The sequence below is a fragment of the Mobula hypostoma genome, chromosome 3 (assembly GCF_963921235.1).
Source record: "Mobula hypostoma chromosome 3, sMobHyp1.1, whole genome shotgun sequence".
Taxonomy (NCBI): Eukaryota; Metazoa; Chordata; class Chondrichthyes; order Myliobatiformes; family Myliobatidae; genus Mobula; species Mobula hypostoma.
The window spans coordinates 228,475,239-228,496,864 of NC_086099.1; the positions used below are offsets into that span (position 1 = coordinate 228,475,239).

At 45.4% G+C, this 21,626-nt stretch overlaps 1 protein-coding gene across 1 annotated transcript in view; it reads left to right on the top strand.

The window, feature by feature from the left end:
* LOC134344602 (repressor of RNA polymerase III transcription MAF1 homolog) overlaps positions 1-18,462 on the top strand; it is a 58,375-nt gene extending 39,913 nt beyond the window's left edge. The window contains exons 3-8 of the mRNA XM_063044691.1: positions 2,826-2,954; positions 4,459-4,627; positions 5,346-5,467; positions 10,797-10,916; positions 13,404-13,532; positions 17,724-18,462. Coding sequence (XP_062900761.1) covers positions 2,826-2,954; positions 4,459-4,627; positions 5,346-5,467; positions 10,797-10,916; positions 13,404-13,532; positions 17,724-17,745 — 691 coding nt within the window. The 3' untranslated portion in view covers positions 17,746-18,462. The remainder of the gene's footprint in view (positions 1-2,825; positions 2,955-4,458; positions 4,628-5,345; positions 5,468-10,796; positions 10,917-13,403; positions 13,533-17,723) is intronic.
* Positions 18,463-21,626: the final 3,164 nt, after the last annotated feature.

Sequence of the window (21,626 nt, forward strand, 5' to 3'; positions counted from 1 at the left end):
TAAACCTGCAAGTTAACCCTTCGGGAATCCTGCACATGGACTCCAAGTCCCCTTGTACCTCATATTTTTGAATTTTTCCTCCATTCAGAAACTAGTCCACACCTTTATTCCTTCTGTCAAAATGCATGATCATACACTTCTCTATACTATAATATGTCTTCCACTTCTTTGCCCATTCTTCTAATCTGTCTAGGTCCTTCTACAGACTCCCTGCCTCCTCAATGCTACCTGCCCCTCCATCTTCTGTAAATTTGGCCACAAAGCCATCAATTCCTTCATCCAAATCATTGTCATACAACGTTAAAAGAAGTGGTTCCAACACCCATACCTGCGTTACACTACTAGTTTCTGGCAGCCAACCTGAAAAGGCTCCCTTTAATCCCACTGTTTTGCCTCCTGCCAGGCAGCCAATCCTCTAACCATGTTAGTATCTTTCCTGTAATACCTTGGGCTCTTATCTTGTTAAGCAGTGTCATGTATGGCACCTTGTCAAAGGCCTTATGAAAATCCAAATACACAGCATCCACTGATTCTCCTTCATCTTTTCTGCTTGTTAATTCCTCAAATAACTCCAACAGATTTATCAGGCAAGATTTTCCCTTGCTGACTTTGGCCTGTTTTATCATGAGCCTCCAAGTACCCTGAAACCTTATCCTTAACAATAGACTCAACATCTTCCCAAGCACTGAGGTCAGACCAACTGGCCTGTAATTTCCTTTCCTCTACTTCCCTCCCTTCTTGAAGAGTGGAGTGACATTTGCAATTTTCCAGTCCTCTGGAACCATGCCAGAATCTAATAATTCTTGAAAAATCATTACTAATGCCTTCGCAATCTCTTCAGCTACCTCTTTCAGAGCCCTGGAGTGTATACCAACTGGTCCAGGTGACTTTTCTACCTTCAGACCTTTCAGCTTCTCCCTATTAATAGCAAATACATTCACTTCTGTTTCCTGACACTCTCAAACCTCGGCGTACTGCTAGTGTCTTCCACAGTGAAGACAGATGCAAAATATGTATTTAGTTTGTCTGTCATTTCCTTGTCCCCCATTACTACCTCTCCATCATAGTTTTCCAGCAGTGTGATATCCACTCTCAACTCTTTTACTTTTTATACTCGACTCTTTTTAGGCAGAGGACAGACATGTTGGAGAGGGAACAAGGAGAGAAATTAAGATGTCTAGCCACCAACTAAGAGAGCCATGGTAGACAGAGTGCAGGTGCTGGGCAAAGCAGTCGGCTAGTTTGTGCTGAGTCTCACTGATGTAGGGGAGGCCAGGCCGAGTGCACTGATAGTAGTAGACAAGGTTGTCTTTGTTTCACAGACCTGCCTTGCTGTCTGTGGAAATGGGCATGAATTTCAATAATTCTGATAGGATCTGTTCCGCTTCAACCTCTGTTCATGTTACAGGAAGCCAATTCGTCACTCAAGACAGCGATAATTTTGTCTGCCTTCACTTCAGCCTTCTGATATTTCATCATCTGCTCAGATTGGTGATTTGCATTTCATACCTGCTACCCCACTGGTTTTATTTTCCATTCCAGTGACTGAGGTGCAAGGTTTCTGTCACGTGATGATTCTGAGAAACTAATTCATGGCTTTATATGGAATGGACTAGATTACTGCAATGCACTTTTGACTGGCCTTCCGATCTATTGACAAACTTCAACACGTTCAGAATGCCACTGCTGGAGTTTTAACAATAACCATGTCGAGAGGACCTATCACTCTGCATCGGCTTTCTCTATCTTTAGGAATTGATTTCAAAGTTTACTTGTTTTTAAAAGCTCTCAATGATCTGGGACCGGGTTACAACACAGAATTGTTTTTGTTTTCTAATCCTGTTCGAACTCTCAGATCTTCTTCCGCTTTGAACTACGTTCCTAAACTGGAATTCACACCCTAAGACTATAAGGGATGCAGGCTCAGTTGGCACTTTTAAACACCAGCTCAAAACCTATTTATTTAACCTTGCTTTTAATAAACATGCTTTTATTTTCAAATTTGCACATTAATCTCATTGTAAACACTTTGAACAACATCGTCTGTATGAAAAGTGCTGTATAAATAGTTATTTTCATTAACCCTTTGAGATCTGACTTTCCCTGTAACCCTACTAAAACAAGTTCTGTTCTTCCTCTGAGCCCCTCAACAATAAAAAGAAAATATCACTATGATAATGAGAGGACAGTGACTTTTTTCTCCCAGGGCAGCAAAAGCAAAGACCATGAGATATAGGAGCAGAATTGTGCCATTTGGTCCATCAGTCTGCTCTGCCATTCCGTCATGCTGATTCATTATCCCCCTCAACCCCAGTCTCCTGCCTTCTCCCCGTTACCTTTGATGCCCTGACTAATCAAGAACCTATCAACCTCTGCTTTAAATAGATCCAATGACTTGGCCTCCACAGCCAACTGATTCACCACACTCTGGCTAAAGACATACCTCCTTGTATCTGTTCTAAAGCCAGACAGACAATGTTCATTTTAATGGTGTGCGGAGAAAGTTCAGGGCAGATGTCAGAGGCTTTTTTTTTTAAAACACGGTGTGTGCGTGGAAGCTGCTTCCTGGGTTGGTGGTGGAGGCTGGAACTAGATTGATATTGAAGATGCTCTGGAATAGGCACATGTAAGAAAACTGGAGAGTCGAGGGTCATGGGCATAGGAGGGAAGAGTTAGATTGGTCACGGAGTGGGTTTTATATATGTTGGCACAATATTGTGGGCTGAAGTGCCTGTACGATGCTGTCCTTTCCTGTATTCTGAAATGGAGTACCCTCCGTGGTTGTCGATGTGTTTCTAATTGTGCTTTTTTGTTCTTTCCTAAAGGATAGAGAGTTATTCCTGTAAAATGGCAGGGGATGACAAGCAGATGTTTAAACAATTCTGTCAGGAAGGACAGCCCCATGTCCTGGAAGCCCTTTCTCCACCTCAGACCACTGGAATCAGCCCAAACAGGTAGGTGTAAGAAAAGTCCCTTCCCAAGTGTCTGGTTTCTCTCCACACAGTGCACAGATTCGCTTATTTATCCCATGTACATCAAAGCATAGTGTTTGCATGAACAACCAACACTGCCAAAAATACTGATAGAGGCAGACACCATAGCAACATTTTAAAGCCATCCACGTAGAGGTTTGAGGGCTGTGGGCAGGTGGGAGTAGTTCACTGGGCTGTGCGGTCAGCATGGACGAGTTGGGCTGAAGGGCCTGTTTCCCTGCTGTTAAATCTCTGAGTGTATGATGAACTCGGGATGTGCTGGGGACAGCCATCAAGTGTCACCACAACATTCCGACCTCAACATGGCAGCATCCATCATCGGATCATGCTCTCTTCTCACTGCTGCCATCAGGAAGAAGTTACAGGAGCCCCAGGACTCTCACCACGAGCTTCAGGAACAGTTGTTACCCTTCAACCATCAGGCTCTTGAACCAGAGGGGACAACTTCACTTACCCATCATTGAAATGTTCCCAGAGCCGATGAACTCACTTTCAAGGACTTTTCACCTCATGTTCTCAGTGTTTATTGCTTATTTATTATAATTAGTTTTCTTTTACAATTGCATAGTTTGTTGTCTGTTGCACTTTGTCCTTTGTCTTCGTCCATCCTGTTGGGTGTTGTCTTTCATTGATTCTATTACGTTTCATGAATTTACTGAGCATGAAAATGAATCTCGGTTGTATATGGTGACATATATGTACTTTGAAAGCAAAACAAAACACAACAAATCAAGCCCCTTTCCTCTCGTCCCCCGTACCCACTCGCGCGCAGACAGACAGACCTCCAGCATGGCAACACTTGTGGACTGCCTTGCTGATTTGGTTTGACACAAATGATGCATTTTGCTGCGTGTTTCCATGTACATGTGACAAATAAAGCTAATTTTAACCTATTGTAATGTTGACCAGTCCCAGGACAGGCTTCCTCTGGCCTCTAGTGGGTCTGCAGGTGTCGGGTCTCTGACTTCCCCAGTGGTGATTCAGCCACATCACTGTTTCAAGTTCAAGTTTGCTGTCATCTTCTGAGTATACGTGCATACAACTAAATGAAACAACGTTCCTCCGGACTAAGGTGCACCCACACAACAGAGATATCACACACAGCACATAACCCAAAAGATTTGCAATAATTAAGTTAATAAAATGTATTCAAAATGCACGTCATGTGGAGCACAAGGAAACAGTAAACTGTTCACTGTCCTAGTGTTGACACCTCAGTTGTGGCAGGTTGTGGGATGAGTGGTCGGGAATCCTCAACAATGCTTTGCATACAGTGCTCCCAGTAAACGTTTAAGTGGAGCTGAGGGATCCTCTTGGTGATTTTTACTATCAAAGAGATAACTTACAGATGCCCCCCTGGAACCGGAGACAATAAACCGTATTGCTGTCCACTGTGGGCATGCAGCTCTTTCCTGTTGTGCTGGATGGGTGTGTGTGGAAGTGATGCCTGCGGTCTGTCCTTCAGGTTGAGCAAGAGTCAGAGTGGGGATGAAGGAGAGGGTCCTCTCTGCGACAAGTGTAGCCGCAAGACGCTCTTCTACCTGATCGCAACACTCAACGCATCGTTCCGTCCTGATTACGACTTCAGTGCTGCAAAAAGCCATGAATTTAGCAAAGAGCCCAGTCTGAACTGGGTAAGTATCTGGAAAATTGTAGCAAATGTTGAAACTCAATGGTTTAGGGTGTGTCAGTATACTACTGCAGCTGCTGATAAAGTTGTTTATGTTGTGCAGATCTCCCTTTCTCTCTACCACCACCCCCACCCCCTTCTAGACTAATCTCTTTGAAACTGAGACTGTGGTGCATATTTGAAGCTGTTGGTTTCCCTGTTTAACCTGTTCAGAAAGGCTCTACAACAGGTAGTCAGAACTGACCAATGTATCGCCAGCACCTCCCTACCCGCCATCAAGGACATACTGTGTATACAGAAAGGGCCAGTAACATAATGAGCGATCCCACCCACCCTGCTCATAGACTGTTTGCCCCACTCCCACCGGGGAGGAGGCTATGTAGCATCCATGCCAGGACCACCAGACTCAAAAACAGTTCCTTTCCCCAAGCAGTAAGGCTGATCACCTCCACCATGATCCCACTCCTCCACACCCCCAACCACCACTGCTTTATCATTTCCTGTCAGACACCCCTGTGTCTAGTGTCACTTTATGGACAATCAGTCAGTCTGTCTTAAAACAATATCAATTGATATCTTCTGTGTTTATATTTGTGGTGTTATTTATCTTACTGTGTTTTTTTTGTGCAGCATTGGATCTGGAGGAACAGCTATTATTTCATTTTCCTTTACGCTTGTATACTGTCTGTGACGTTAAATAATCATGAATCTTGAATCTTCAGGTGGTGAATGCTGTCAACACCAGCCTGTTTTCTGCTGTTGGGGAAGAGTTTAACACTTTGAAGCCCCAGCTTTGGGATGCTGTTGATGAAGAGATCTGTCTCTCGGAGTGTGACATCTACAGGTAAGTTGACATCTGACTTTATTTTCATTCCTTCATCTGCTGGGGTCACTTGGTGCTGTGCTTACCAATGCTATGGATCTATGTGCAATGGTCCTGCTGGTACTTCAAAGTCAAACTTAAAGTAAAATTTATTATCAGAATACACCCATGTTACCATATACATAACAGAAATAATGCCAACGATTTGCTGCTGTGTCGTCAGGTGTGGTTTCACAGATTGGTATTTTCTAGACATGGAAAACCAGACGTTTTTGTTTTGGTCGGAGAAGACGGACTTTAATATGATAGTGGTGGTTGTCCGTCATATCCACCAATGACAGGACACCTGTGCAGGAGAGTTTTTAAAGTGGGAAAGTTGTGGCACTGAGGACTTCATTGTTTGCAGCAGATGGACATGACTTTCTCTGTGCCTTGTCATGTCCTTTGCTCTCCACGGAGTGTCTTCCTGCTTGTCAGATCTCTCTGTTAATCTTATCTGCCCAATGTGACTTCACATGCTAGGACAGGGATGTCCCTGTCTCACCTGGGGTATAAGGTCCACAGGCTGCCCTCACCTGGTTCAGCCCTCCTATCAAAGCAGTGTATGGGGTTCTGCTGCTGTCGCAAGCAAAAAGCTACTTGAGCCACAGGTGAGAGCTGAGTGTCTGGTAGGGTCCGAAGGTGAGTGAGCTGCCACAATGGACATGACAAGCCCTTTCACCAGAGGTGCTGCCCCTCTGTGGACATCCTATACATCCCAAAGTGATAGTTCCATTATAGTAACACTCACAAAATGCTAGAAGAACTCAGCAGGTCAGGAAGCATCTATGGAAAGGAATAAGCAGTTGATGTTTTGGGCCAAGACCTTCATTAGGTCCTGATTAAGGGTCTCGGACTGAAATGTCAACTGGTTATTTCTCTCCATGAAAGCTGCCTGATCTGCTGAATTCCCTCATCATTTTGTGTGTTGCTCAAGATTTCCAGCACAATCTCTCGTGTTTGAGTCCCACTACAGTGCTGTGCTTGGAAACCTTCCAGCATAATTGTAAGCCAGATGCTGGGGATTCTCCTGGTTTTCTCTGTCTTTGTTAGATTCAATTAGTATGTAAGTTTCATAAGTAAAAGTACTATATATTGAAAGGGTAACAAGGGAGACTGTAAGTCTCCTTAAGATTTATTTTGTTAATTTCTGTGCTTCTACCATCAGGCAGGAGTCTTGGGTTCCACACCACAAGGTTCAGGAACAGTTGTTACCCTATAAACAGTGTGGATAGCTTCACCACCTCAACTCTGAACTGATTGCACAGTCTACAGACTCACTTTCAAAGACTCTATAACTCAGTATTGTAATTTACCCAATTTGTCATCTTTTGTAATTTCATAATTCCATTACTTGCCTTTAATTTTTCCTGCAAATGCCAGCAAGAAAACTATTCTCAAGGTAGATATGGTGACATATGCGTGCTTTGATAATACTTCTCCGAGGATCGTCACCTTGTCGTGGTGGAGAGGCTTGTGAGTTCCCGAGATCCCAAGAGCGATGCCGTCTGGAGCCTGGCTCCTGGTAGGGTCACCCATGGCGGTAAGGTCGAGGGGGAGGTTCCAGACAAAGAGCGATCCAACCATGACCTTGGCAGTGGAGCTGCGTAAGATGATGACACCATAAGACCATGAGGTGCAGGAGCAGAATTAGACCATTTGACCCATTGAGTCTGCTCTGCCATTTCATCACGGCTGATCCATTTTCCCTCTTGGCCCCAGTTTCCTGTCTTCTCCCTGTATTCCTTCATGCCCTGACTAATCAAGAATCTACTAACCTCTGCCTGAAATTTATCCAATGACCTGGCCTCCACAGCCAGCTGTGGCAACAGATTCCACGGGTTCACCACACACTACAGCAGTGAAGGTGGAGGAAGGCTGCAGCAGTGAAGGGTCCCCAGTCACCTTGAATGCATGTCACTGTCACTGACCCTGACTGCAATCTGTCAAGTTCAAATTCAAGATTGTTAACTGACTGCACAACCAAACAAAACAATGTTCCTCCACACCTTGGTGCACCCACAAAACATGTATCACAAACAGCATATCAACCAAAATATTACCACAAATAAGTTAATAAAATATAATTCAAAATGCACATAGTGCACAACACAGGTAAACAGTGTTCGGCTTGCTGTCCTAGTGACAAGACCTCTGTGGTGGCAGGGTATCTCGTGTGGTGGCTGCCGTGCATGAGCCTTCCCACATTAAAGTCACACAGGTGTTCCCCACTGAGGGACTAACTCCTTAGGAGAACATCATACTTGACTGCACTACCACAACATTGATAATAAATTTACTGTGAACTTCGAACCATCTGTGGAGCCCAGGAAATGGTCAAGGTCTTGATTGAATACTTCTCTGTATTTAGTAACGTGAATGAGTCGAGGGAAGGTAACAGCGATGTCCTAGAGCATATCAACACAATGCGGGATGTGGTGTTGGAGGTCTTGAAAGGCCTAAAGATGGATAAATCCCTTGGGCCTAACCGGGGGTATCCTAAGATGTCATTTGGAAGCGAGAGAGGAGATTGAATGGCAAGGTAACATAAGAGGTTAAATAGCGGAACATTCTACAGTGCTAGCGACCCAGGTTCAATTCTCATTGCCATCTGTAAGGAGTTTGTACGTTCTCCTTGTGACCGTGTGAATTTCCTCTGGGTGCTCCAGTTTCTTCCCACGTCTCAAAGACGTACTGCTTAGTAGGTTAGTTGGCTACTTGGAGGGTGCAAGCTCATCAGGCTAGAAGGGACTGTGTATCTAAATAATAAAACATAAAGATCAATTGCTGAGGCTCTGGCAGAGAGTCTTGAATCTTTTTAATACCAGAGGTTCCGGAAGACTGGTGGGTGTGAGTAATGTTGTGGTTTTATTCAAGAAGGGCTGCAAGGACAAGTCAGGGATCTGCTGGCCAGTGAGCCTGCAGGGCACTCCGATATACGGGACTGATAGAAGACCAAGCACTAATTAAGGATGACCTTGTGTGGGAATTGTCATGAAATGGAGCTTTTGAAGAGCTAACTGACAGGACTGATAAAGGCAAGCGAGTGGACTTTATCACGGCCTTTTACAGGGTCCTGTATGGCAAGCTAGATCAGTCAGATTCATTATCACCGACATCTGATGTGAAATTTGTTGCTGAGCATCAGTGAATTACCATAAATTAAAACATAGTAAACAATGCAAGAAAAATAAATGATGAGGTAATGCTGGTGGATTCATAGATTCAGAAATCTGATGGTGGAGGGGAAGAAGCTGTTCCTGCGTGGTTGACTTTGTGTCTTCAGACTCCTGTACCTCCTCTCTGATGGTAGTGATGTCCTGATGATGAGGGTCCTTGATGGATGTTCTCTTCTTGAGGCACTGCAAGAACATGTGGGATTTGGGGTGAGCTAGCCAACTGGATATTAAATGGGCATGATGGTAGGAGGCAGAGGGGGTGGTGAGGATTGCTTATCAGGTTGGAGGCCTGTGACAAGCAGTGTTTCACAGGGATTGGTATTGGGTCCTCAACCTTCTCATCCAAGTCACAAAATATTGGTTTAATATATACATTGGATTCTGGTTAATTGGGACACTTCAGGACAAGTACATTTTGGCCCAATTAGCTGAAGTGTCATAGTTAAAAATGTATAAGATAAACTACCGTTTAACTGAGTAACAAATTATGTATTTAATTGCAATACAGAACAAATTAGACCACTCAATACTACAGTACTATAAAACTGTAATTTCCAATAGTCACTGACGGAGGAATTCATCCAGTGTAGGCTACTGTGTTCTTGTAATTGACTGTAAATGAATACAATCAGCACAGACACCTGGTGCAAACATTGGACTGCTTTCCTGCACAAAGTAGTGTCAAAAATCATCGCTTGTTAATTCTGTACTGTCAGCACGAATGAATAACATAACACAAGCATGTGGAACTGCAGTGTAGTACCCAACAGGTGTACATGTTCATGCATCTGACACTAGTTAGAAAATGTTCCGCAATGGTCTCCTGTCCCAATTAAGCAGCATAGTGTCCCAAATAAACAAAGGGAATCCCAGCTATTTTCTCAATTGGTTTTTGTTCTTTAGGAGTTGCCCTAAATGGCGGCTGCCCCGATTAACCAATGGTCGAATTAACTGGAATTCACTGTATTTTTTTAAAATTAGATTAGTGTGAAGTGGTGCATTTTGAGAAGTTAAACCAGAGCAGGACAGTAAATCGAGAGAGAAGAACAGCGATGTAGTGTTCAAGTACATCATTCCCTGTAGATAGCATAACAGTGTGGTGAAGGAGGAGTAGGGCATGCTTGTCTTATCAGCTGAGACTCTGAGTACAAGACCTCAGTCGTCATGTAATTTTTATAAATTATAAAGCCAAACTTATTGAGTGATGCATTGTGGAACAAACCCTTCTGGCCCAACGAGAGACACTGTCCAGCAACCCACCTATTTAACCCTAGCCTAATCACAGGATAATTTCCAATGACCAATTAACCTACTAATTGGTATGTCTGGACTGTGGGAGAAAACCAGATTACCGGGGGAACTCCACGCACACACAGGAAGAACGTATTCACTGTGGCAGAAGTTGAACTCCGAGCTTGTCCTGAGCTGTAATAGTGTTGTGCTAACCGCTATGCTGCACGGTTCTGATCGGCACGTTACAGGAAAAGGCGTGATTAAGCTATAGGGTATGGAGAAAACTCATAAGGATGATACCTGCATGGGATGGTTTGAGTTGGAGATTAGAAAGGTTAGGACTGATCCCTGGAGCGGAGGAAGCTGAGAGGTGAATGATAGAGAGAAGTAACATTACAAGAGGCATAGATGGGTCAGATACTGTCTGTTTGAGGTTCAAGGTGAGAAGGAGAAGGTTTAAAGGGGATCTGAGGAGTAAATGTTTCACACACACAATTGTTGGTGTCTGGACTGAGCTGCCTGGGGAGGAGCGGGAGTCAAGGACAGTAACAACATTGAAGAGGCACCTGGACAGGTAACTGCAAGCAAATTCAGGTTTATTTATTTATCACATGTACATTGAAACATACAGTGAAATGCAGGGATGTATGGGGGAGCCTGCGAGTGTGGCCACACATTCTGGCACTGACATCACGTGCTCAGCAGAACAACACAAACAACAACAGCAAAACAAGCCCCTTTTCTCCCTCCCACCACCCACTGACAAACTCAGAGGGATGAGGAATTAATTAATGCAGACAAGTGGGATTAGTAGAGATGGTTTGTTTGTTCCTGTGCTTGTGTATAACTAGAGTTTGAAATTTTATCAGTCAGTCAGTTACTTGGGCTTTTCATTCCAGCTACAACCCTGATCTGGACTGTGACCCATACGGTGAGGAGGGCAGTCTCTGGTCCTTTAACTATTTCTTCTATAACAAGAGACTGAAGAGGATTGTATTTTTCACTTGCCGCTCCATCAGGTAAGATCTTGGCAGCGGGGAAGGTGGGGGTGTTGTTGAACTGAGCAGCACACATGTAGAATACTGCAAGTCCAGTTCACTGGTTCATTGGCAAGACCGGGGGTGGGGGGAGGGGCCTGTGTTGCCTCTGTTATTGCACGGACCAGGCCCTTGTGCCCCAGCTGCCCAGGAGAGGGGACACTGAGGCAGTGAGGCAGAGTGCAGAGGCCTCTGTTTGTGTGTGGGGGCGGCCCCTCCCGTCGGTTCACTCAGTGCAGGAACAAGCTTGACCAGAGCGACGGCCCATGCACCATCCGGCTACAGGCCCTGGCACTCATGCATATGGACCATAAGACCAAAGTTAGGCCATTTGGCCCATCAAGCCTGCTCTGTCATTTCACATTGGCTGATCCATTTTTCCTCTCAGCTCCAATGTCCTTCCTTTACCCCATAACCCTTCATGCCCTGACCAATTATGAAGCTATCGACCTTTATCTTAAACATGCATGAGACTTGGCCTCCACAGCTGCCTGTGGCAACACATTCCACAGATTCACCACTCTCTGGCGAGAGGAGTTCCTCCTCATCTCCATTCTAAAAGGACGTCCCTCTATTCTGAGGCTGTGACCTCCGGTCTTAGACTCCCCCACCACAGGAGGCATCCTCTCCACATCCACTCTATCAAGGCTTTTCCCCATTCGATAGGTTTAAATTAGGTCACCCCTCATCTTCATATCATCTGCAAACTTTGTAGCAAAGCCATCAATTCCATCATCCCAATCATTGACGTATGACGTAGAAAGAATTGGTCCCAACACAGACCCCTGTGGAACACCATGAGTTACTGGCAGCCAGCCAGAAAAGGCTCCCTTTATTCCCACTCTTTGCCTTCTGCCAGTCAACCACTGCTTTATCCATGCCAGAATCTTTCCTGTAATTCCATGGGCTCGTAGCTTGTTAAGCAGCCTCATGTTTGGCACCTTGTCAAAGGCCTTCTGAAAGTCCCAAGAACACACCATCATCATCATGGACTTTGCTATATTAGATTTTGTGACTGTTTTTTCTGCTATTGTAACTAAGTGCTATGTGCTGTGTACTGTTGGTACTGTGCTTTGCACTTGCACCCAGAGGAACACTTGTTTGCCTCTGTTCATTACAATGAAACACACAAAGTGTGGGTCCGGCAGCATACGTGGAGGGGAATAAACAGTCAACGTTTCAGGCAGAGATCCTTCACCAGGACTGGAAAGAACAGGGGCAGAAACCAGAATCAGGTAGTGGTGTATGAGCAGGTGATGATAGGTGAGACCAGGGAGGGGGTAGTGGGTATATTGAACGAGTTGCCAGAGGGAGTGTTTAGACAGGTACAACTACCATGTAAAAAGACACTTGGACAGGTATGTGGATGAGAAAGGTTTAGAGCGATGAGGGCCAAATACAGACAAAAGGCACCAACTTGGTCATGGGTTGAATGGGTCTGTTTCTGTGCTATATAACTTTGACTATTGTATTTGTGAATCTACTTCTGGAGTTCCCCTCCATAGATGCTGCCTGATCTGCTGGGATTCTCCAGGGTTTTGTATGTGTTGCTCTGGATTTCCAGTGTCTGCAGAATTTGTTATGGAATGCAGGAATTAGTGGTCTCCTGCCTTTGTGATTGATTTATTTATTATTATTATTTTGTTTTTCTTCTATTCTGTTGAACTGCTGCTGTTAAGTTGACAAATTTCACATCACACGCCGGTGATAATAAACCTGATTCTGACTCTCCCTATAATCTTCGACGCACTGACTAATCAAGGGCCTACCAACCTCCACTTTAGACATACCCAATGACTTGGTCCCCACAGCCGTCTGTGGCAACTCATTCCACAGGTTCACCACTCTCTGGCTAAAGAAATTGCCCCTCACCTCCGTTCTGAATGGATGTCTGTCTGTCCTGAGGCTGTGCCCTCTGGTCCCAGACTCCCTCACTAGAGCTGGGCGGTGTAGCCCAGAGGGCTTGCTCCGTGCCAGGGGGCGGGCGGGGGTGCGGCCCTAAAGACATACTCCATGCTGGAGGGCATGGCCTTACCCCGTTCTCTATCACCAAATAAATAAGTAATAACAGAGTGGCAGTTCAGCCGTCACTTGTGGCCTCATGGCAGGACTCTGTGTCTGTGCTGACTTGTAGGCATCTGTCTGTATTAGAGTCAGGTTTACTGTTACTGGCATACATGGTGAAATTTGTTGTATTGTGGTGTACATCGCAATACACAAGAATAAAACACACTGTATAGTACACCGGCTGCTAGGTTCTTGGCCATTGTGAGTTGTCCTATGATTGGACCGGGGTAAATTGGGAGTTGCTGGGTGGTACAGCTCAAAAGGGCCAGAATGGCCTGTTTTACACTGTCTCCAAATAAATGAATGAAGATTGTAGAGGGGCAAAAATGGGTGGGTAAATTCACTGATAATATCCAGGAGAGGATGGACTTGTTGAGTGTAACTCTGGGCATTGCTTTACAGCGGGTATTTGTACAGCCAGCAGTCAGCAATCAGCAACAACTTCGACATGGACCTGGACGATGAAGAGGCCCTCAGTCAGGATCAGGACGAGGAGGATGAAGATGAAGCAGAGGCCATGGAGGAGACCAGGTATGTCCTCGCCACAAGGGCTGAAGTACTAAAGATTATCCCTGCGTGCAAGCTTTGGAAGAAAAATATCTGTGTTGTGTGAATTTGCAAGCTGTTATTGATCATAGACAGGCTGTTTGGCTCATGATATGTTGCCAACCCCAAGATCAATCTTACCCTTCCGTTCCACATCATCCTCTGTTATTTCTCCCCGGCCCTGGTAGCAGCTTCCATGCACTCACTGCTGTGTGTGTGTGTGTGTGTGTGTGTGTGTGTGTGTGTGTATTTTAAAAAAACAACTACCTCTAACATCTCCTCCTATACTTTCCTCCAACACACACAAAAGGTGGAAGAACTCAGCAGGCCCGGCAGCATCTATGAAAAAGAATATAGTCAATGTTTCAGGCCAAGGTACTTCGGCAGGACTGGAGGAAAAAAGATGGGGGAAAGGGAGGGAGAAACACACAGTGACTGGTGAAACCGGGAGGGGAGAGGGAGGGGTGAAGTAAAGAGCTGGGAAGTTCATTGGTGAAAGTGATACAGGGCTGGAGAAGTGGGAGTCTGATAGAAAAGGACAGAAGACCATGGAAGGAAGAAAAGGGGGAGGAGCACCAGAGGGAGGCGATGGGCAGGCAACGAGATAAAGTGAGAGAGGGAAATGGGGAGTGGTGTTGGGGGTGGGGGGGTGTGAGATCATTACCAGAAGTTTGGGAAATTGATGTTCATGCTATCAGATTGGAGACTACCCAGATGGAATACAAGGTGTTGCTCCTCCAACCTGAGTGTGGCCTGATCGTGACAGATGGCTTTTTCTGGCAGATGGAGTGTAGGTGCTCGGCGAAGCGGTCTCCCAATCTATGTTGGGTCTCACTGATATAAAGGAGGCCACACCGGGAGCACCGAGCACAGTATATGACCCAAACAGACTCACAGGTGAAGTGTCGCCTCACCTGGAAGGACTGCTTGGGTCCCTGAGTTGTAGAGAGGGAGGAGATGCAGGACTTGTTCCGCTTGCAAGGATAAATACCAGGAGGGAGATCAGTGGGGAGGGACAAATTGACAAGGGAGCTGCAGAGGGAATGATCTCTGCAGAAGGTGGGTGGGGGGGAGGGAAAGATGTGCTTGGTGGTGGGATCCCATTGGAGGTGGTGGAAATTGTGGAGAATTATGTGCTGGACGTGGAGGCTGGTGAGATGGTAGGTGAGGACAAGAGGAACCCTATCTTTGGTAGGGTGGCGGGAGGGTGGACATGCGTGAAATGGAAGTGATGTGGTTGAGTGCATCATTGGTGGAGGAAGGAAAGCATCTTTCTTTGAAAAAGGAGAACAGCTCCTTCATTCTGGAATGAAAAGCTTCATCCTGAGAGCAGATGTGGTGGAGACGGAGGAATTGAGAGAAGGGGATGGTGTTTTTCCAAGTACCAGGGTGGAAGAGGTATAGTCCAGGTAGCTGTTGAGAGTCAGTGGGTTTATAATAGACATCAGTGGATAAGCTATCTCCAGAGATAGAGACTGGAGGGAGGTGTGAGAAATACTTTACTCCAATCACTTTAACATTGTGCCCTCCCTGGGAAGAAAATCTCTGGCAGTCCACTCAATCAATGCCTCATTTATACATCTCTATCAAGTCACCGCTCATCCTTTGTCGCTTCAAAGAGAAAAGCCCGAGCTTGCTCAAAGTTTCCTCATAAGACATGCTCTCACATCCTGGTAAATCTCCTCTCTGCTTCCACATCCTTCCTGTGATGAGACGAGCAGAAATGAGCACAATATTCCCTAGTGTGGTCGAACTAGAGTTTTATGGAGCTGCGATGTTACTTCGTAGTTCTGAAGAACATGGAACAGTCCAGCACAGTACAGGGTCTTCAGCCCATGATGTCCAGCCTACTCCATGATCAATCTCTCCATGGCACACACCCCTCCGTATTTGTTTACATGCATGTCTCTGAACTGTCCCGATTGTATCTGGCAATGTGCTCCACGTACCCACCACCCTCTGCTTTTCAAAACAACTACCTGCCATCCACTCCCCCCACTCACCTTAGTTATGCCCCCCGGTATTAGCCATTTCTGCCTTGGGGAAGACTTGAAGCTCCAATCTTCTATCATCCATGTGCCTAAGGGTCTCTTAAATGCCTGTAACGCATCTGCCTTTACCACCACCCCTGTCCATGCACCCTCCACTCTCCGTGTAAAGACATCCCCCACATTCAAGACTCAGGGTTGCTCAATGTCATTTGCAGTACACAGTTGTAAAGAAGAACAAAATTCACAACACGCTGGAGGAACTCAGCAGGTCGGGCAGCATCCATGGAAACGTTGACTGATCGTTTCCACGGATGCTGCCCGACCTGCTGAGTTCCTCCAGCGTGTTGTGAGTGTTGCTTTGACCCCAGCATCTGCAGAATATTTTGTGTTTAAGAAGAACAAAATGATTGTTACTCTGGATCTGATGCAGCACAATAAAAACACCAGATGAGTGGAGTACACAATGACAATAAAAACCCACTAAGTATAAATGCATCATATGGCTTCTATACTGTAGATTGATTGTGTGCCCATAAGCTGATGCTGGGCACGGGAGTGTCTGTGCATCAGGTGACTCTGACAGGAAATGATAAAGTAGTGATAGTTGGAGGTGAGAAGGGGTGGGTTACTGGGTGGAGGTGATTAGCCTTACTGCTTTTGACTCTGGTGTCTGGCTTGGATGTTACATAGCCTCCGATCACCTTAAAATTGTGCCCCCTTCCACTCTGAGAAAAATGACGCTGCCTAGGATAAAGTATCAGCTTTAACCTTTGCTGTTTCCCACCTAGCAAGGCAGAGTAATCCATCGACAGAGTGCTCAGCCTGGACAACCTTCTGAGATGGGACAGCAGTGTCTCACCACTCTGACTGAGAAATTTGATTCTCTTCCTTCCCTCACTGGGCCTAAAACCTGGCAAATGATGCTAAAATAAGATTAAGATCAGCTTTATTTGTCATATTACGTTGAAACATGCAGTGTCATTTGTATCAACAACCATGGTGCAGTGGTAGTGTAGTGATTAGTGTGAGCTATTACAGCTCAGGGCATTGGAGTTCAGAGTTTGTATGTTCTCCCTGTGGACTGTGTGCGTTTCCTCCCACAGTCCAAAGATGGACAGGTGAGTAGGTTAATTGGCTGCTGTAAATTGTCCTGTGATTTGGCTAGGGTTAAATAGGTGGGTTGCTGGCTTCGCAGCTCGAAAAGCCGGAAAAGCCTGTTCCACGTTGTATCTCTAAATAAATATAGATAAAAAACCAAGTCTGAGCAATGTGCTGGGGGCAGCCCAAAGTGTCTCCGTGCTTCCAGCGCAATATTAGCATGCTGACAACTTGCTAACCGTACCTGTACGTCTGGAATGTGGGAGGAAACGGGAGTACTCGCTGGAAATCCACGCGGTCACAGGGAGAGCTTACAAACTGCGACAGGAACCGAATCTGGCTTGTTGGGGCTACGCTACGATTCGGCCCCGGTGCACTGAGGCTGGCCGGCAACCACGGCAATGCTATCAGCTGTGCTGAGGTTGAAGCAGGCAGCTTCTGGTTATGCCTACCTCGTGTGTAAGTACGTGTGCACTCGGTGGCCACTTTATTATCTACCTCCTGTACCTAAACCTAAAAATGGCCACTGAGTGAATGTTCGTGGTCTTCGGCTGCCGTAGCCCATCTACTTGGGGGGTTGACGTCTCGTGCGTTCAGGGATGCTTTTTCTGTACACAACTGTTGTAATGTGTGGTTATTTGAGTTCCTGTTGCCTTCCTGTCAGTTTGAACCTGTCTGGCCATTCTCCTCTGACCTCCCTCATTAACAAGGCATCTTTGCCCACAGAGCTGCCGTTGACTGGATGCTTTTGTTTTTTTGTACCATTGTCTAAACTCTGGAGACTGTTGCACTTGGAAAACGCCAGGAGATCAGCAGTTTCTGCGATACTCAAACTTCCCTGTCTGGCACCAACTATCATACCACAGGCAACATTACTTATTTCACAAACCTTCCCCATTCTGTTCTGATGTTTGGTCTGAACAACAACTGAACCTCTTGACCATGTCTGCATGCTTTTATGTGTTGAGTTGCTGCCGGAGGATTGGCTGATGAGATATTTACATCAATGAGCAAGTGTACAGTTGTAACTAATGAAGTGTATAAAGTACTGGTTGCTATGCACTCAGTTTGTTGTTTGTCTCCTCAGGTACCAAACGGTGTGTGTCTAAGCGTCAAGCAGATCATCACCCTTCAATACCACCTGCTTCCATACCCCTGCAACCTGACTGCATCTCTGTGGAGCTCGGCGTGAATGACCAGCACTTAAATCTCAGGCATTAGGACGTCTGACAGTCTAGGCCTGTAGTCAAGCCCTTCTCATCGAGAAGCTTGCACTGGAAACTTTGAGCAATGCTCTGGTTTTATAATAGCTGCCTGCAGGAGTGGGTAGATCATTGTGGCTTGTCTCCAGCGCTGCCATTCACCTCTTGTTGAAACCGAGCCGTTTGTTGTGAAACATGTTTAAGAACCAAGGTGATTGACGTTTTTCTTTGTCTTCTGTAAGTGGGCTCACCAGCGCACTCTGCGGATCAGGGTAAGCTTTGCCCTTATCGGACCACAGACGTTGCCGAGGATCCGTCTCATTATTACGTGTCGGACTGATGAAAATCAGCACACTGTTGACACCCTGCTGCTCTGAACAGAGCACCCCAAGTACCTGTCGACCTGTGCCGCTGGTGTGGAAAGTAGCCGATTGTCCAAGTCTGGAACTAACTCTGCACACGGACAACTGATTTATCATCGCCACACTCTGCTTCTGAAGTAGTTGTGCTTCCTGCTACTCTAAGCTCACCCTAGGCCTACCACCCTCCTTCATAACCCTCCACTTGGTTCTCCCCGGTCAGCGGACAAGCTGGCGTTTTTATTCTGCCCTGGATCCCTTTCTACATTCGAGCTTGCACTTGAGGAGCCTTACGGTGTCGTCCTGTTCAGTCCTTTTTACAATTTTTTTGTTTTGGTTTATGAAAGCATAAAGATTGTTGTATAATAAATCCTTTTAATGAGTATGCTACCAAAATATATTTTTGTTCTCTGCACCAATTATTAAAGAAAACCTTCTGATTTTGAAGAGAGAATAATTGAGGGTTGTACCTTGCTGTCTGCATTGAAGCTTGGCCTCTACAAGGGCCGAAGAGAGGTTTCTACCAAACTGTAAAACTTCAAAATTGCTTCTGATCATAGTCTTTGTTTTGGGTTTCCAATTCCCTTCCAGGAATCTACAGTCAGGAAAAGGGGCTGCAGGTTTGAGCTGGGAGTCCAGGGAAACTGAATTCCTATGCTGCTTAGTAGCTGTTATATCACTCCTTGGTTGCATTAATTCCGGGTCGGGTTGGTCACCCTGTTATGGGAAACTGGAAAGAGTGCAGAACAGATCTCTGAGGGTTTTGCCAGGACTGAGGGCCTGAGTTATAGGGAGAGTTTGGCCAGGCTTGGACTTTATTCTTTGGAGTTTTAATTTAATTTAGAGATACAGCACAGTAATGGGCCGTTCTGGCCCAGTCAGCCCACATGACTAACCTACTAACCTATACATCTTTGGAATGTGGGAGGAAAGCAGAGCACCCGGAGGAAATCCACGCAGTCACGGGAAGGACGCACAGACTCCTTGCGTAGAGCGGCATCCATTCAGGGTGAGGGGCAATTTTTTTTTTTAACCCAGAGGGTGTTGAGTATAGAATGAGCTGCCAGAGGAAGTGATTGAGGTAGGCACAATACTATCATTTAAGAAACAGTTGGATGGGTACATGGAGGGCGGGACAAAGGCCAAATGCAGGTAACTGGGACTAGATGGGTGGACGCAAGGCTGGCATGGACTGTTTGGGCCGAAGGGTCTGTATCTGTGCTGAATTGATCTGTGACTACGCACATAAGAAACAAAGCCCTTTCCGTTCTTCAGATGTATATGTAACCTGTGCTGTTAGCTGCAATGCAGTTTAATCCGGTCTGCATGTTAAACAGATTTAGTGAGTACCATGACCATATGCATTTCAGGGAAAGGATGACTGAGTGTGCACATCCAAACTTGCTCTGTATGTGGCTCTACTGGGACCAGTATGATACCATTCCAACATCTGTCAGAGACCATGTTGACAATACTCTCAGGATGGTGTACTGCACACTGTGAAATAGGAGGCCGCATCTGAACAGTCGTCCTGCCATTATCTATTTAGAGATGCAGTGAGCCTCCGATTTACCGGACAGTTTACAATGACCAGTGAACCTACTAACCGTTGGTACTTTGGACTGGGGGAGGAAACCCAGGCACACATGCGAAGGAACATGCAAACTTGCTTATAGAGGATGCCGGGATTGAACTCTGGACTCTGAGGCCCTGAGGTTTAATAGTGTTGCACTAACCGTTACACTATGTTACCATAGTGCCAATGAAGCTGATAAATACATAGTACAGGTTGAGTTCCCTTTATCTGAAATCTGAAATCCAAAATTTTTCTGACATCACAAATGGAAAATTCCACAAGGCGCTGGGAAGGTTCCCAGGCAACGCACAGATCTCTGCACATCACACACAGTTCTGAGAAGTGACCTCACATATGTAATGAACAGAAGCTAATGAAAAATAGAAAAACACCACACAAAGTGAAGGTCTCGATCGTGTATCGACTGCATCAGAGTGAACATATACCACTTAACAGTTTGCTGATCACGAAGCAATCAATGATCTCTCATGACACACTGACAATTGAAGTTAATTGTAAATATTCAGCAGGCTGGTTGCAGAAGTTTAAGAAAAGGCACCGCATTAGATTTTTAAAAATCACAAAACAGCAGAAAAATTCATTGAGTGTGTGAAGATAGTCACCGGTAACACCAGAACAAGTCTACAATGCTGATTGTTTTTATACCTTACATAAATATTTTTTAAAAAAAAGGTAAAATACAGATACCATGTACCATAACCTTTTCAACAAAACATGGCATTGGAGGTGGAGACTGTTGTTCATCAGCTGATTCAGGTATTCTCCCGATGCTGCTTTTGTTACCCTGTCCACATTATGTTTTCATTTTAATAATTTTTACCATTAAGTACATGTGTGTTACGAACAAATGTAAGACAAAGACTTGCTTACTGGTAGCACATAAATTCAGAGCTGGACATGATGGACTATATATTCCAAAATACAAAAAAATCTGAAATGTGAAACACTTCTGAGCCCAAACGTTTCAGATGAGTGGTACTCAACCTGCATGACCAAGCTGGCCATGTGTGCTTACTGACCACAATGTTGCAGCTCAGTATGGTACAATCGAGCCTCTGTTACATGCACAAAGTGCTGGAGGAGCTCAGCAGGTTAGGCAGCATCTATGGAGCATTGTCCACCACTTCACTTTATGTTCAGGATCGCTATGTTCCGTCTGCTAGTTCAATGCGCAACGTAAATTCATTATCCAAGTGTATATATGTACCATATACAACTTTGAGCTTCATCTTCTTGTGGGCATTCACAGTAAATACAAGAAACACAACAGGGTCAATGAAAAACTGCACCCAATAGGACGGATGAACAACCACAGTGCAAATACAAAAAGGAAAATAATAATAAATAAACAGTAAATATTGAGAACATGAGATGAAGTGTCCTTAAAAGTGAGTCCATAGGTTGTGGGAACAGTTCAGTGTTGAGGTGAGTGAAGTTATCCCATCTGGTTCAAGAGGGGTAATAATTGTTCCTGAAGTTGGAGATGTGGGTCCTGAGTTTCCTGTACTACCTTCCTGACGGCAACAATGAGAGGAGAGCATGACCTGGGTGGTGGGGTCCCCTGATGTTGGGTGCCACTTTCCTGTGACAGCGCTCCATGTAGATGTGCTCAGTGGTGGGGAGAGATTAATCCGTGATGGACTGGGCTCCATCGACTCCTTTTTGTAGGTTTTCCATTCAATTGGACTAACTGATGAGCTCTCAAAGGGCTAGCACAGGAACCGTGGGCTGAAAGGTGTGGTCTTCTGTCCCTGAGTCTGGATCCTTAATGTTGTCCTCTCCACTCATGGATGGGGAAAAGAGAGGCTGTGTGCTTTCTACTTGGAACAGAT